Here is a 15,076-nt window from a genome sequence, read left to right as displayed (position 1 = left end):
TTTTCCAGGGGTCGATGATGGATCGGCCAGCCAGAACCACGCTATTGGGCGCGTTTCCTGCTGTTGCCCGCGCGGAACCAGGCGGCAGGCGGTGATGGTGTTGGTCCCTTTTTGGAGCGCCATCTGCCGCTGGAAAGCGAGCTCCTCCCGCCTCAACCGCTGCGCCGAGCTGACGGGTAGAGCCCCTGCGTTGGTATGGGACCGCGCCGCCGCTGCTCCCTTACGTTGCCCCCCCCCCTCCGGTCCTGCTCGTATCTCTGTCGCAAGTCGAAGTTGGACAGGTCGACCGTCCGGGCGTCCCTTCCCTTCGCGAACGAGCCACCGTGCTCGCTGAGTTGGTGGGCCTTAAGGTCCATGTAGGAGTACGAGGGGGGACAAGGGGAACAACCCCAAGGTCACACCGGCCATCACCATGGCTCTCCTCCCATTAAGCATAACTGATTAAGCATAACTAAAAGTCTGGGGAGCTGTATGGGGATAGTAAAAGTCGCGTTGCAATCCCAAGCTACAACGTTACCTAGGTAACTATAGCCCAGTTAATGACCGTAATTTACCACTTGTTTGATTCCATGACCCTGATAAACCACGAGAACGAAGGGAAAAGAAGCGGGTCTTGTTATACCCATGTAACACAGCTTCTAGGGTATTATATCGGTGCACATATGATAATAGTAAGTACAACAGCACCTAACACCAAGCAAGCAAGTTAAGTCGCCGTGCCAACTCCGACACTACGCCGCCGCCCCTCCCGCACGGGTTCCACGATGAGGCGGAGCGGTCTGCAGCTTTGCCGCCGTCTCGTCCCCAGCCGTCTTGAGGCGGTACTTTAGAAGCGCGGCCAGGCCCTTCAGAATCTCCATCTCGGACGACCCGGGCTGGGCCTGCCCGACCCCGTCCCGGTACCGGTTCGTAAACTGGTACACCACCGTCGCCAGCTTGGCCAGCTCCCCAAGCACATGCACCATCAGCTGGTCCTCCTTCTGCCCACACCGGGCGAGCGCGTCGCCGCCAGGCCCGCAAAAGGACGGCAGCACGTCGTCCCACAGCAGCCCCAACCCGCCATTGCCACAACCACCACCGCCGTCCACAGCAGAGGAGTCGTTCGACAGGATGGCCATCAGCGGCGACTGCTGTTGTTGGCTGACGGTAATCGCGCACAGGGGCGGCGGGCGGGCGGTGAAGCGGCTGACGATGGCGCCGTACAGGTCGAGGATCGACAGGCAGGCGGCGCTCAGCATGATGCCCGTCTCGAGCCTCTCGGAGCAGGGGCAAATCAAGATCGTTGACATGCGTCGCATGGCCGCCCCCGCCGTCTGCAGGGCCGTTTCGGCAGCCTGCACGACCTCGGCGGTCCACGGACCGCTCGGGTGCGCGTGTGTCGCTGTCGAGCTCACCCTGCCGATTGCCGACTCCAGCTGCCGTTGCGTAACCATGGCGAGCTCGACACAGTCAGACTCGCAGTCGCTAGCGGTGGTTGGAGCCGTTGAGGGTGCCAAGGAGGACGAGACTGCGGAGATTGCGGAGGCTGCGGAGGAGGAGGAGGAGGAGGAAAAGCCAGAGCCGGCAGAGATAGACTCTGAAGAATTGCCAGGGCGCTGACGTGAGCGAATTGGGGGCGTAAGCGGCCCGAGACGCGGAGGCGTGCCCAACGGAGAGGGGAAGGCTGCCGAATCTCGACGGTCGACGGCTCCCGAATTTTGCCGGCTTCTGGGCGAGACTGGCGCGACCGGGTACGCCGACTGCTGCTGGGGTGAGACACTCTGCGTGTTTAATTCGGCCCCGCCGGTTGCTGAATCACGTCGAGCTTTCGGCTGCCTGGTATTGCGTCCCTGTGGCCGCCCGACGCGCCGGGCGGGGCTGTAGAAGCACGGATAGGCCAGCTTATCGCACCGCCCGCAGATTGGCTTCTGTCTGTCGCAGCGGACCTTGGATGCCGAGCACATGTCACAGGAGTCCTTCAACCTCCGTGACTGCCTGTCAAGAGCCCAGGTCGGCTGGTGATAACGATAATCGCGAGATCCGTCCATCGTTGCGGTCTATGGCGAGGAAAGGGGGCTAACGTTGGATGACGGCTTGTCAGGCGAGTGTTTGCTGCTCCTCGTCGTCACTGTCTCCGTTCTCGTTGGTGAGCGCGTAATACTGTATTGGGGAGGCGGTCCGAGAAGCAGATGAGATCATGGGTGCCAGGGACTTAAAGCCGACCGGGGATGTCCACGAGACGGAGGTGTAGCTTGATATTTAGCCGAATGCAAACGTCGGTGGCGTTTTCCAAGTTGGCTGCTTCCGCAGGAGTTCTGCTTGATCGAGCAAAATAACTTGTCATTAAGATAACCGGGGAGGGGGTGCCACGGCGCAATTCAGTCCCCCCTGGCTACGACGCTGACATGCAGCTACCATGCGGCCCGCGTGGGGGCCTGTTCTTGCGGAGGGTGCCTACTCTTGTATGGTAAGCAAACGACACGCACTGACGCACATGGTCGATACGCGAACGCTCACACACCTGAACAAGGCCGAGGTCACTATCCTCTCAGTTCCAGGGCAGGGGGGGAAGACGCCACTTACTCCGAAGCAATCATCCGCCTTTCCGCAAACGAACTCGTGAACCTTGCCAGTACTGGCACCCCTCGATACCAGCGTCCGTTCCGATCCGCCGCCGTTGGAGATGGCGATGCGGGTGTGGCAACCTGGGTCCTGGGGTGAACATCCGCCGACTCGCCGACGGGTATTAGTACGAGTACATCGCCAAGACCACTCCCTCTCGGTTCTAACCCCTCGCAGGCTTCCCGTTCATGCCCTCTCTCTCCCTAGCTAGTGCCTTGCACCGCCGAGCCTTTACCACCCCGCGATGGAGTGGAGTTCGTATCCTGAGCTAGCCCAAACCCTCGGAAGCAGCAACCAGGGTCTAGCGCTCTTCAATATCGACCCGTCTGGTACCGTGGGCTCGTCTCCCGACGGCGGCGATGACTCCGGGTTCCTGCTCGGGACCACGGCGTCTGAGTTGTCCGGTCTTCTCGCCGATTCTGCCCCGCCTTCATTGGGCTCCCTCTCCGACATGCTAGCCTGGGAGTCTTGGGATGTCGGGGGCTTTGGGACCAACGCCATGGCGGCAACGACGCCCCCGTCCGATTCGGAGACCATGCCAATGGGTAGCGGCTTTTCAGTCAACAAAAAGTCCGGCGCCAGTCCAAGCGGCGTTGTTGACGTAGCCACGCGGCGCTGCCCCAACTCAAGCAATACCTGCATGACGGCGGTTGCCGGCGCCATTAGCGCGTTGCACACATGTGCCGAGATGTGCCTGTCGTCGTTCTCGGCATCTTCGCTGTCGCCATCGTCGTCTGAATCCGGCTTGGCCTGCACCACCAATACCAACAGCAGTGGCACCAGCAACAAGCAAACTCATCCCCTCCGGGCCGCGCAGCATCGATGCTGTGTTGACCTCTAGCCGGGAAGCCACGCGCGCCATCGAGGCCCACTCTCGAATGCAGCGTCTGCTCCTCGCAGCCGCAGCTGCACCTCCTCGTAGCGACAGCGCTCGAGAAGCTGGCGGGCTGGTACCGTACCGTAGCCGAGGGGCTGCGCGCGCAGGGCACGGTCCAGACGTCGGCATCCTCGTCCTCATTATCCTCGCTGTCGTCGTCATCGACAGCAGCGACAACAACAAAACCAGCAAAATCACCAACAAGACACCCCCAACCACCACCATCCCCCCCATCATCCGCCACCACAACCACCCGTCCCCTCAACCTCAACCCACACCACCACAACCAGCAACCCACCTTACCCCCCATCGCCATCGGCAGCCACGCCATCCTAGACGAATCCATCCAAGCCGCCATAGTCGCCCAGGTAGTGCTGCAGCGGCTGCGGGAGTTGCGCGGGCTCGTCGAGCTGCTGGTGCGGCGCATGGGCGGTGAAGGGAAGGAAGGTGGGCTGGCCGAGACGTTGCCGCCGCCACCGTCTGACGCACAGCAGCAGCGGTTGTTGCCTGAGGTAGTTCGCGAGAGGTTGGTGGGACGGGTGCGTAGGTGTTTGGTGGCGGTGGGGGAGGAGCTGGAAGTTGAGCTTGGGGGGGTTGGGGTTGGTGGTGGTGGTGGTGGTGTTGGTGGGGGGAGTGGGAGATGGGAGGTGGGTGGGGGTGGGGGGTTGTGTTGGGGGGGAGAATAAGAAAAGGAGACGGCGTGATAGAAGGAGAGAGCGGGTTGTTGGGTTTTGTTCACGTTTGGTGCTCATGTAGGGAGGCGATGGCTTCATGTACATCGTGCTCGCGGTGTGTGTTGGAGGCGCAGGCGGTTGTACGAATACCGTAAACATACTGGTCGCATGGGCATTAGAGGGAGCATGCCGTCTGGCGACGGGGATTATGGTATAGCATACTAGGTGTCTATCGCGTTGTTATTAATTTGATTTTATGTTACATGGGGGCCTTTCTGTTTCCGCTAACCTGTACGTACATACATACATTCCAAACCTACTCAAGCAGGGATCGGCTCCTCCCTTTCCCTGGTCGTGGCACCGGCGGTGTCGGCCCCGCGCATCTTGGCCAGAAGAATGGCGGCCTCGTGGGAGTATTTGCACTTCATCCTTATTGCCGCACCGTACTTGTACGCCAGAAACGGGAAGGGCATGCAGGCGACAGTCAAGAAAGCCGGGATGGAGCTGGCCCAGTGGATGCCGAGGTTTGTGTACATCTTGCCCACAAACAACGGGAACGCCGTGGCGAATAGAGACCGAAGGATGGCACCGGCGGCCAAAACTGACGCAGCATAGATGGTGTAAGCATCCAGTAGGTAATTAAGACAGGAAAGGAAAACTAGCACACAGCCAAAACCAAAAGGGGCCGAGAGGATAAGGCTGGCCGACCAGTGGATGCTAGGCGCGTTGGTCCAGGCAAAAGCGAACATGGACGCGGGCAAGACCAGGGCGCCGATCAAAGACGGGGGTAGGCGTGATTCGGGCGTGGCGTCGCTACCCAGCTTTTGGTAGCGGCGGTTATCGTAGATGGTGTAAATCAAGCCCATGATCATACCGACGGCGAGGCCGAGGAAGGCAAGACCCCCGATGCCCTCGCTCCATCCGCGGATATCCTGGTACACGATGGGGAAGGCGCCAAGGAACATGTAGATAATGCCGTAGAGGATGGCGAGGTAGATGGCCGAGATGAGCACGATGGGTTCCAGGAAGAGCAGCACCCAAGGGCGCTTGAGGGCACGGCCAAAGACCTCGGCCGGCGTCGCGCTGTTGTTCTGGGCGGCCAGAACGCTGATGTGGAGGGTGCCCGTCTCGCGCGATAGAGCATCAGCTCGTCTCCGTAGGATCACGGGGCCGTACGTCTCGGGCAATAAGAGAGAGCCGGCAATCCACACGACGCCAATGAAGATGCTGCAGACGCCGTGAACCCAACGCCAGCCAACGTTCATGGTGATGAAGCCACCGATGACAGGACCCAACACGGGGCCCATGAAGGGCGCGGCAGCAAATATGGTCATGGCTAAGCCCCGCTGGGCAGGCGGGAATAGATCGGCGATGACACCACCGGAGTTGGTCATGGGCGAGGCTCCGAAGGTGCCAGCCAGGAAGCGGAAGACCAATAGCTGGGCCATCGAGGTACATCCGGCCGAGGCAGCAACAAAGGTAACAACGAGGGCATGAGTGGTGATGAATAGGATCTGGCGGCCGTATAACTCGGAGAGGGGTGCCCAAAACGCGGGACCAATCGCGAAACCCAGCACGAACAGTGACACACCCAGGGCGAACACCTCCGGGCTGGAATCAAACTCGGCCATGACCTGAGCAGCCGACGAAGAGTAGGCCGACGAGGTGAGAGTGATGGCGAGGATGGAAATGGTGACGATGAAAGTGATGAACCATTTCCTGGCGGGCGTGAAGTTCATTGGGTTGGTCGGGTCTCCGGGGGTGAATTCGACAAGAAAATGAGGATTTTGTTCCACATTGGTTGGCGACATTATCAACGTCCCCGGTTTCCTCTCCCTTTTTGGCGTTTCCCCTCGAGATTTAGCGTCGCCGTCGTCATCGATGCCGGAAATCGCTTGGGGTTCATCTTGCTGTTCTGGAGGTTGGTTGATTTGTTCAAGTGCCATTTTTTTCGATGGGGGTAATCCGGTTCAGGGCACTTACTGACTGTAGACAAGAAAATGAAACAATGAAAAAGTGTTGTTGGCCATGCTAATATATCAATTCGAGTTTGGTGTTTTTTTCCGTCGCAAGGCCTGCTGATTTCCTTTTGCTTTACGGATTGCTTGGCGATTCCAACTCGTCACTTACACGCAACATCGATGGATTCGTACCTGAAATGGCAATGCAAGTTCTCGCCAATCATCAGCCATCCCGTTCCACCAAGATCAACTTTCCCTGTCGGTGCTCGGCAGCAAAAGAGGTGAGAGTGCAAGGCTTCTGCAAGTCGTGGGGCGATCTGTACCACCCCACAAAAAAGTCACCAACCAGAGCCAAATCCGCCGCTTTCCGCCAAGCTTTCCGCCAAGCTTCCGCTCCCGACTGAAACCCTAGCATTCCGCCAGTTCCGGTCCCCATTTCCCCGCCTCATTCATTCCGCCGCTCCCGCCGCCAGATGGATCCCGCTGCTAGATCCCGATAGCTTCCCGCGAGGTGGTCTTCCCGCTGTGTTACTGTTCCTTCCCGCTGCTCCACCCCTTTTGCGGCCAGCCACCCACTGCCCTACCATTCTTCCTAGCAGCAAACGGCTTGCCATGTCTAACACGAGATTACCGGACCGGCTGGGCCCCAAGAGGCTGAAGATTGCCATTGCTTGTGATAGCTGTCGAACAAGCAAGAAAAAGTGCGATGGCGCACGCCCAGGTAGGCAGGCACGACTCACAAACGCACAAACTGTGATTTCAAGAATTTGACTTTATTAGTGATTTTTATTTTATTTTATATTTTATCTCATCTCGATTCTTTCTTACCCTCTTTCCATCTTGCAATGGCCTGGACGATCTGACCACACCACAACTAACACTCCGGCGTGCCATTCAGCGTGCAACCAGTGCCAGAGGAAACGCACCCCTTGTTCCTACCGGAACGACTCAGTCGGGGTTGATGTGGCCGCCCATGCCCACGAGCCCAATGCCACGGTTACTGCGAGTTCAGCGATCCGCCATGTGCCGCCTGTCAATAAACACTTACACGCAGCTCTGCCGGGCCAAGCTTTGCTTCCCGATGCCGAGCCGCCGGACCCTGACGGGACCCAGTCCACCGATCCCCCGCCCGGAGCTGTCCACGGCGTTTTTGCCGTCGAAGTCAAGGCAGCCCTCGATGCAAAAATGGGCATTCCCCCCGCCGGCAGAAAGACCATCAGTTTGACCCCGATGAAAGACGCCCCGTTGTTTGACTTGCGACTCGGCCGCGAACCGGGCGACGACACTGTCGAAAGCAGCAGTGTGCTGCCCCAACGGAGACATGCCGATCATTTAATGGATCTGTTTTGGCAGCATATTCAGCCCATTGAACCCATCCTCGAACAGGCCCTCTTCAGTCGCTCTTATGACGCACTGTTTGCCGGTCGCCCGCTGCCCGGCGGCGCCGACGAGCGCCTCTTTTTAAGCACTCTCAACGTCGTCTTCGCCCTAGCCACCCAACTCCGGGAAGGCCTGCCCGCCGACGAGAGGAATATGGCCGCCAACACCTACTTCCGCCGCGCCCAGGCCATGCTTCGTGTCGAGGCTGCTTTGTGGGAGCCCGGCTCCCTCGAGGTTGTCCAGTGCCTGCTTCTCATGGCCCGTTACCTGCAGTGCTCCAGTCACCTGCACCAAACGTGGATGACCGTGGGAATTGCCGTCCGCATCGCTCAGAGCATCGGCCTCGATAGGCCCAACTCGCCCCCGACCGATTGCCTAAGTAGAGTGCCACGTCATTTCAGAGAGCAGTTGTGGCAATGCTGTGTCTATGTCGACAGGTAAGAGCAAAATTGGAGTCGATGGTGCTGGCGGCGCGACTGACGACGCCACTAGGATGGTTTCTTGGATGATGGGCCGGGCGCCGATGGTGTTGCTGCACGGTCTGCCGCATCGCGCCGCCAAGGTAGACAATAATACCCAGGGAAGCGATCAGACTGCTGCCTACCTCACCAAAACCATGGAACTATACGAAATCTCCAATCACATTTCCTTCTCCCATCTTCCCCTTCGCAGCAGCATTCCGGATCACCTTGGCCTCCCGCCCTTGTACCGTATTGAGGACCACTTCAGCAATGTATCGAGATACGATGCCTGTCTGGACAGATGGGCCGACGCCTTACCCCAGTCTCTACGATACAGCCATATCGATCGCCGTGCCCATCCCAACTCTTATAAACAGGCGCTAATTCTTCATCTACGGTGAGATACTCACATAACGCCATACTATCTTCGCACAGGCATGAAGGACTAACCTCGCTCGCACGCCAGCTTTCTCCACGGCCGTGTCACCCTCTTACGGCCCATGCTAGCCCGCCACTGCCTCTCGCGCATCCCGTCCGCCCCAAGTGACAGCACTGCCGATAGGAGTGGAAGTCTGAGTCCACACATCGTACAGGACTGCGCTGCCCTCTGCGTGGAGAACGCACAAAAGGTGATCGCGCTTATCGTAAATGAATGCTCTGCCACGGGATACCCCGACGCCCCTGTTGGGGGGCCAGCAGGCAACGTCGGCTCCGGCCCCAGTGGTGCAATTCCCTGGTGGTACCGCGTTTTCTATCTGCACGTCGCCGGCATCGTACTCATGGCTGCCACCTTGCAGCCCAACCTCTGCACGCCGACCGTGTCTGAATCGTGGGCCCGCGCCATGGCCGCTTTGCGCGCCCACGAACACCTGAGCCCGTTTGTGTCACAATGCCTGGCGACCTTCGAAACGTTGTCGGCGGGCATGAGCACCCAGCAAGAGCCTCCCCAATGTGTTCCTCCAGTGGCAGAGGAGGGAACACCTGGGAATTTGGATAGCGCCTCGGTGCCGCCACTTCACGATGTATTGTTTCAAGATATAGCGTTTGAAACCGAAGCCATGTTTTTTGGTATGGAGGACAACTCTTGGGTCAGTCACTTCGCTCTACCGCCGTAACAATAGATGGATTCGTGCCAGGTAGAAGGCGCTTGCGAAACAGGTATAAACCGGCGCAGGGGAGTCCATCATCCATGTCGTTGCTGGATACCACACACGAATAGAGCAACCCCAAAATCTTCATTCCTCAGCAACAAACCTCCGGGGCCGGCTTACACCCCACAAAGAAATTGCCCGAGGGTGGCCTCCCTGAATTGTCCGACAGGGAGGATCGGTCATATTTCCGGGGTTCGATGCGGCTGCAGTATCGGCACTATCGGCAGCGGCGGCACGGCACGTTTTCATGCACCGCCGATCACGAACTATCCGGGGTAGGACCTTGGAGAGACAGCGCCCCAGGCGTATTGCGGCATTGGCTTACTGTTCATAATCTGCAGACTGGTATCTGACCGTATCATCCTTGACATGCAACACAGTGTGACATGATTCGCATGAAAAGGGAAAGACGCCCGGGAGCTCACTCTTGAGAGTTGAGAAGGAACTGTTTTGGGACGGCGGCCACTCTTTCAGAGTTATTCCATTCCTCATCTCAAAGATCATGGACGAATCAGTCTCCACCAAACACTTACTCCTGTTTGGGGATTACTCGGTGGAGAAGCTCCCAGCCATCAAAGCTCTAGCTCAGCATGCAAGGACGACACCCGCCGCCGAAAGATTCCTTCGCGAAATTACCGCCGTAATCCAGCTCGAGTTTAGCAGAGCCGACAGAGCCATCCATGGCTGGGACAGGGGGTGCGGCTCTCTGCTCGAAATGGCAGAGGCCGTGGACAGCCCGGGCGGCAACAACCTCGCCGTTTCTACCGTGCTGTTGTGTGCCGGAAGACTAGGCCAGCTGATAGTGTAATGGACAACCCGCTATCGTCTGCGTGCTACACTCACTGATTTTACCTTCTTTCAAAGACATGCCGATGCAGACCCAACCATTCTCGGCTCACCTACCAACCCCGTCGACATCATCGGTTTCTGTGGCGGTCTACTGCCCGCCGCCGTAGCTCTGGCGGCACACGACACAAGTCAGCTTTTTGCTCTCGGTCGCGAAATCGTCTCGATCAGCTTCAGGTTGGCTTGTGAAGTGGCCCAGCGAAAGGGGTTGATTGATGCTACGCCAACGAGCTGGGGGAAAACATACGTCGGTCTCGCAACTGACCATGTCCAAGATATACTCGACAAATTTCACGAGAGCCAGGTTCGTGGGCATAACACTTCATGTTCTATCACTCGCAGTTATAGACAAGCCGGTGCTAACATGGGACGTAGAACATCCCGAAATTTCGCAGGATTACCATCGGTGTTGTTGCACAGGGTTGGCTGACGCTAATCGGGCCGCCGTCGTCGATGGCCGAGTTGACCTCATGGTCCCCCGTAATACAGGCTGCTGCGGGTATCAAGACAGATGTGGACGGCCCCATGCATAGTTGCTGGTCACCCAAGGTAGACGCAGCCAAAATTGTAGGGAACTCGACACTCCTTCAGCAACCCCTGAATCCGGCCAAGGCACGGATGCTGTCACCCGCTGGCTCGTGTGTAAAGTACGACCACCCAACTCTAGCTTTGCTCCTCGAAGAAATTGTCGAGGACGTTGCCCACAAGCCGCTTCACATTACGGATACAATCAAGGAGACTGTGGCTGGTTTGCATGGCGCCGATCACGTCACGCTCTCCGTTATGGGCCCAACAAACCACCAAGCTGCCGCCACGCAAGCTCTGAAAGCCTCTGGAATCAAATACGAGGTCAAGCAAGCCAGCAAAGAAACAACCGAGGATGGTGGAACCAACGACCGCGGCGATTCAGGCCTCGTCGCCATCGTAGGCATGGCCGGTAGGTTCCCCGGCAGTGACACCGTCGAAGGATTTTGGGAGGACCTCCTAGACGGGAAATGTCACATCAAAGAGGTATGCCGCTATAACAACACCACGATCCGCCACCTTATGTTCCGTTTTCCGAGCTAACAATCTCCCCAGATCCCCCCTTCCCGCTTCGACATCTCAGCCTACTACGACCCAACCGCCACGAAGCCCAACTCGACCACCGCCCGCCACGGCACCTTCCTTAACTCCCCCGGCCTCTTCGACCACCGCCTCTTCAACCTCTCCCCGCGCGAAGCCGCCCAAGCCGACCCCGGCCACCGCCTACTTCTCACCACCGCCTACGAAGCCCTCCAATCCGCCGGCTACCACCCCGGAACCAGCTCTCCCACCGACCCCACCGCCACCACCCCCAACGGCGCGCGCGTCGCCACCTACTTCGGCCAGGCCGCCGACGAGTGGCGCGAGGTGCTCAACCAGCGCGGCGCCGACATCTACTACGTGCCCGGCTTCAGCCGCGCCTTCGCGCCCTCCCGCATCAGCCACCACTTCGGCTTCGGCGGCGGCTCCTACGCTCTCGACTCGGCCTGCGCCACCAGCGCCACCGCCGTCGCCATGGCCGCCGCCGCGCTGGTCGCCAGGGAGTGTGACATGGCCCTGGCGGGCGGGGTCAGCGTGCTGTCGTCGCCGACGACGTACGCGGGTCTGAGCAGGGCGGGCATGTTGAGTGCCACGGGCGGGTGTCGTGCGTTTCATGATGACGCCGATGGCTATGTGCGCGGCGAGGCGGCGGGGGTGGTGGTGTTGAAGCGGTTGGAGGACGCGGTGCAAGGGAATGATCGCGTGTTGGCTGTGGTGAGGGGCGCGGTCAGGGCGTATGGCGTCGGGGCCGCGTCCATGACGAGGCCGTTTGCGCCCGCGCAGGAGGTCGCGTATGGGAGGGTGCTGAGGATGGCGGGCATGGAGGCCGAGGAGCTGGCGTTTGTCGAGATGCATGGCACGGGCACGCAGGCCGGGGATGTGGAGGAGATGAAGTCGGTTATTGGGGGGTTGGTGGGGAAGAGGGGGAGGGATAACCCGTTGACTGTGGGCGCTGTGAAGGCCGCGGTTGGGCATGGCGAGGGGGTGAGTTACTTGCGTCTTTGCCCTGGGTGGAGTTGATGGGAAGGGGAGGCTGTGAGTTGTGGATGGGTTGCTGACTTTGAGGTGGTTGCAGGCTGCCGGCATCACTTCCCTTATTAAAGTGATCATGATGCTACGTGACCGCCAGATCCCTCCGCAGCCCGGCTGGCCGTTCAAACTGAACCACAAGTTCCCCGACCTGGCGAAGGCTAACATTAGGATCCCGACCAAGCCCACCGCGCTTGTCCCGAGTCCGAAGAGTGGTGGGAAGGTCAAGCTTGTTGTTAACAGCTTCGATGCTTCGGTAAGTTATCTGGCTCTGTTTTCCTTCCTTTTCTTGCCGTGAAGCTTACTGTGTGGAATCCTAGGGCGGCAATGTCTCGATCGCCCTCGAAGAAGCACCCAAGCAGCCCCTCAAAACAGCCGACAGCCGGGTCTGGCATGTTGTGGCCGTGTCTGCCCGGACGCCCGCCTCGCTCCACCAGAACTGTGAAAGGCTGCTCGACTTCCTCGAGCGCCACCCGGAGACGAAGCTTGCAGATCTCGCCTACACGACGACCGCCAGGCGGATGCACGAGCCACTGCGGCGTGCCTACGTTGGGGACACCGTCTCCGCCATCGTCCGCCAGCTCCGCAGCGATGTGAACAAGCCTGCTGATGCGTCGCAAATCAAGAAACCGCGCCTGCCCGGTCGGGTGTTTGCCTTCACCGGCCAGGGCTCCCAGTATACCGGCATGGGCGCTACTTTGTTCCGCACTTCGAGGCAGTTCCAAGCTACCCTTCTGTCTTACCAAGACATGGCCAGCTCCGTGGGACTGCCGCGCTTTGTTGACTTGATCTCTGGTGAAGAAGACGTTGCTGGTCAGTCGACGGTCAAGATCCAGCTAGCCATCGTCGCCTTGGAGATTGCCATGGCTAGGCTGATGGAATCCTGGGGCATCACACCTAATGCGGTCATCGGCCACAGCCTAGGCGAGTACGCGGCTCTCTGCGTCGCGGGAGTTTTATCCATCAGCGACACCCTCCTACTCGTCGGCAAGCGGGCAGCGCTTATGGAGAAGCACCTGGTTGCCGACTCGTATGCCATGCTTGCTGTTAGCACAACCGAGGAGGCGCTGGCTGAGTCTATCGACAAGCTTGGGTTGGGTTTCTGCGCGGTTGCGTGCGCCAATGCGCCGTCTCTGACCGTGGCTAGTGGCACCGTTGCCGATATTGATGCGCTGAAGAGTGCTTTGGAAGCGGACGGCCAGCGGGCGACTCTGTTGCGGGTGCCTTATGGCTTTCACTCAAGTCAAGTTGAGCCTGTGCTTGACGAATATCTGCAGGTTGCCCGAGGGGTGCCTTTTGCCGAGCCCAACATTCCCGTCGTGTCTACCCTTACCGGCCGAGTTGAGCGCGAGGCTGCGTCCTTCTCCCCTGAGTATCTCGTACGGCAGGCACGAGAGAAGGTCAACTTTACCGGAGCCATTGAAGCCGGTGTTGAGGCTGGTCTCTTCAACGATCAATCGTTGTGGTTGGAAATGGGACCTGATCCTGTTTGCCTTGGGCTCATCCGTCGCTGCCTCGATAAGCCGTCCAGCTTGGTGCCGTCTGTGAAGCAGGGCAAGGATAACTGGGCTACGATCTCAGACCTTCTTAAACGGGCCTACGAGTCTGGCATCGACGTCGACTGGCCTGAGTTCCACAAACCTTTCACGGGTTCGCTCACGCTTATCGACCTACCAACATACGCGTTCGACTCGAGGGATTTCTGGACACCGTACATGACGCAAGTCCCTTCTGCAGTAACAGCTATCGTAAACAGCACTCCCGGTTTCCCGACAACTACCCTCCAACGCGTCGAGAGTGAGAAGACTGAGGGCACTGCCAAGATTGTAACTTTCACCTCGACTCTCTCTGACGAACGTCTGCTCGAGGCTATCAGGGGCCACGTGGTGGGTGGATTTGAGGTCTGTCCCCTGGCTATCTACCAAGACATTGCTCTCACCGCGGGGAAATATCTCTTCCACCACACATACGGTAACGCTTCCACGTTGCCAGCTATGTCCATCAGGCAGGTGGAACTGGGCCAAGGGCTAATAATCGATCCCGAAACGGTTTCAAGCACCGTACTGTACGTGACGGGGTCTTATAAGATTGCCGATTTGGCCGTCGATATCGAGTTTAGTTCCAAGCGCGCTGGCCAGCTGACGCAGCACGGCAAGTGTCAAGTCGCGTTTGACACGACGGCTCTATGGCAAACAACACTTCCACAAACACTCTACCTCGTCAAATCAAGGCTTGACTTGCTCCGGAAGCAAGCTGAATTTGGCAATGGGCGCCACCTTCTCAAACGAGAGGCCTACGAACTCTTTTCGGGCGTGGTATCCTATGCAGCTCCGTACCAGGCTATTCAGGATGTCATCCTAGGAGCCGACTACGCGGATGCCGTCGGCACAGTCAAACTGGCCGATGTGTCTGCCCGCGGAACCTTCCACTTTAGCCCCTACTGGCTTGACGCCGTCACCCACCTCGCGGGGTTTGTGCTCAACTGCGGCCTTCGGTATCCCGAGGACATAGCTTGTCTCGCCGTTGGGTTCGACGCCTGGCATTCCCTGAGGGAGCTTCGGGCCGGGGAGACGTACACGGTCTATACCTGCCTCCAGGATGTTGCAGATGAGGGGCATATGGTGCGTGGTGACTGTTATGTCTTTGCCGGCGCCGACCTGGTGCAGGCCACGCTCGGCATAAAGTTCCTACGTCTGAAGAAGGTCGCCTTGAACATGATCCTCGGTGGTGGCCGGGCGAGCGTGGTGGGCCGCAGTGAGATGCCGCAGACCAGGTCTTCCACTACCGACACGGGCATTTCCCCTAAAGTAGCGTTACCGGCGAAACCTACAGGGTCCGGTAACACCCCCAACGAGATGATTAAAACCCTACTGGCCATCATAATCAGCGAGAGCGGCTGCAATCCCGACGAAGTCAGCGACGAGAGCCACTACTCCGACCTTGGTGTCGACTCGGTCATGGCCATCAACATCCTCGCCCAACTCAGCAAAGAGCTCGACTTGCACTCCTCGCAGCTTTCTTTCTCGAAAAC

The 15,076-nt window shown here is 58.8% G+C and overlaps 3 protein-coding genes across 3 annotated transcripts in view; 1 reads left to right on the top strand and 2 right to left on the bottom strand.

Moving 5' to 3' along the window:
* Positions 1-731: 731 nt before the first annotated feature.
* CHGG_08143 (uncharacterized protein) lies at positions 732-3,809 on the bottom strand (the record flags this gene model as incomplete). Its single annotated transcript, XM_001225798.1, has 4 exons — positions 732-2,036; positions 2,563-2,691; positions 2,881-3,351; positions 3,474-3,809. 4 exons carry the CDS (start codon positions 3,807-3,809, stop codon positions 732-734), a joined length of 2,241 nt encoding a protein of 746 aa, XP_001225799.1.
* Positions 3,810-4,472: 663 nt separating this feature from the next.
* On the bottom strand, positions 4,473-6,098 carry CHGG_08142 (uncharacterized protein; the record flags this gene model as incomplete). Its single annotated transcript, XM_001225797.1, has 1 exon — positions 4,473-6,098. The coding sequence occupies one exon, from the start codon at positions 6,096-6,098 to the stop codon at positions 4,473-4,475; it is 1,626 nt and encodes a 541-aa protein (XP_001225798.1).
* A 627-nt stretch (positions 6,099-6,725) lies between these two features.
* Positions 6,726-15,076, top strand: part of CHGG_08141 (uncharacterized protein) — a gene marked incomplete at both ends in the record, with an annotated part of 9,549 nt that continues 1,198 nt past the window's right edge. The window contains 11 exons of the mRNA XM_001225796.1: positions 6,726-6,834; positions 7,012-7,930; positions 7,986-8,351; positions 8,421-9,042; positions 9,174-9,380; positions 9,509-9,909; positions 9,970-10,255; positions 10,327-10,962; positions 11,032-12,000; positions 12,146-12,301; positions 12,366-14,988. Of these exons, the coding sequence (XP_001225797.1) occupies positions 6,726-6,834; positions 7,012-7,930; positions 7,986-8,351; positions 8,421-9,042; positions 9,174-9,380; positions 9,509-9,909; positions 9,970-10,255; positions 10,327-10,962; positions 11,032-12,000; positions 12,146-12,301; positions 12,366-14,988 (7,294 nt within the window). The remainder of the gene's footprint in view (positions 6,835-7,011; positions 7,931-7,985; positions 8,352-8,420; positions 9,043-9,173; positions 9,381-9,508; positions 9,910-9,969; positions 10,256-10,326; positions 10,963-11,031; positions 12,001-12,145; positions 12,302-12,365; positions 14,989-15,076) is intronic.

Source organism: Chaetomium globosum, genomic scaffold (genome assembly GCF_000143365.1).
Source record: "Chaetomium globosum CBS 148.51 scaffold_5 genomic scaffold, whole genome shotgun sequence".
Lineage (NCBI taxonomy): Eukaryota > Fungi > Ascomycota > Sordariomycetes > Sordariales > Chaetomiaceae > Chaetomium > Chaetomium globosum.
The sequence above is the reverse complement of the archived record's forward strand: the minus strand, read 5'-3'. Positions and strand labels throughout refer to the sequence as shown.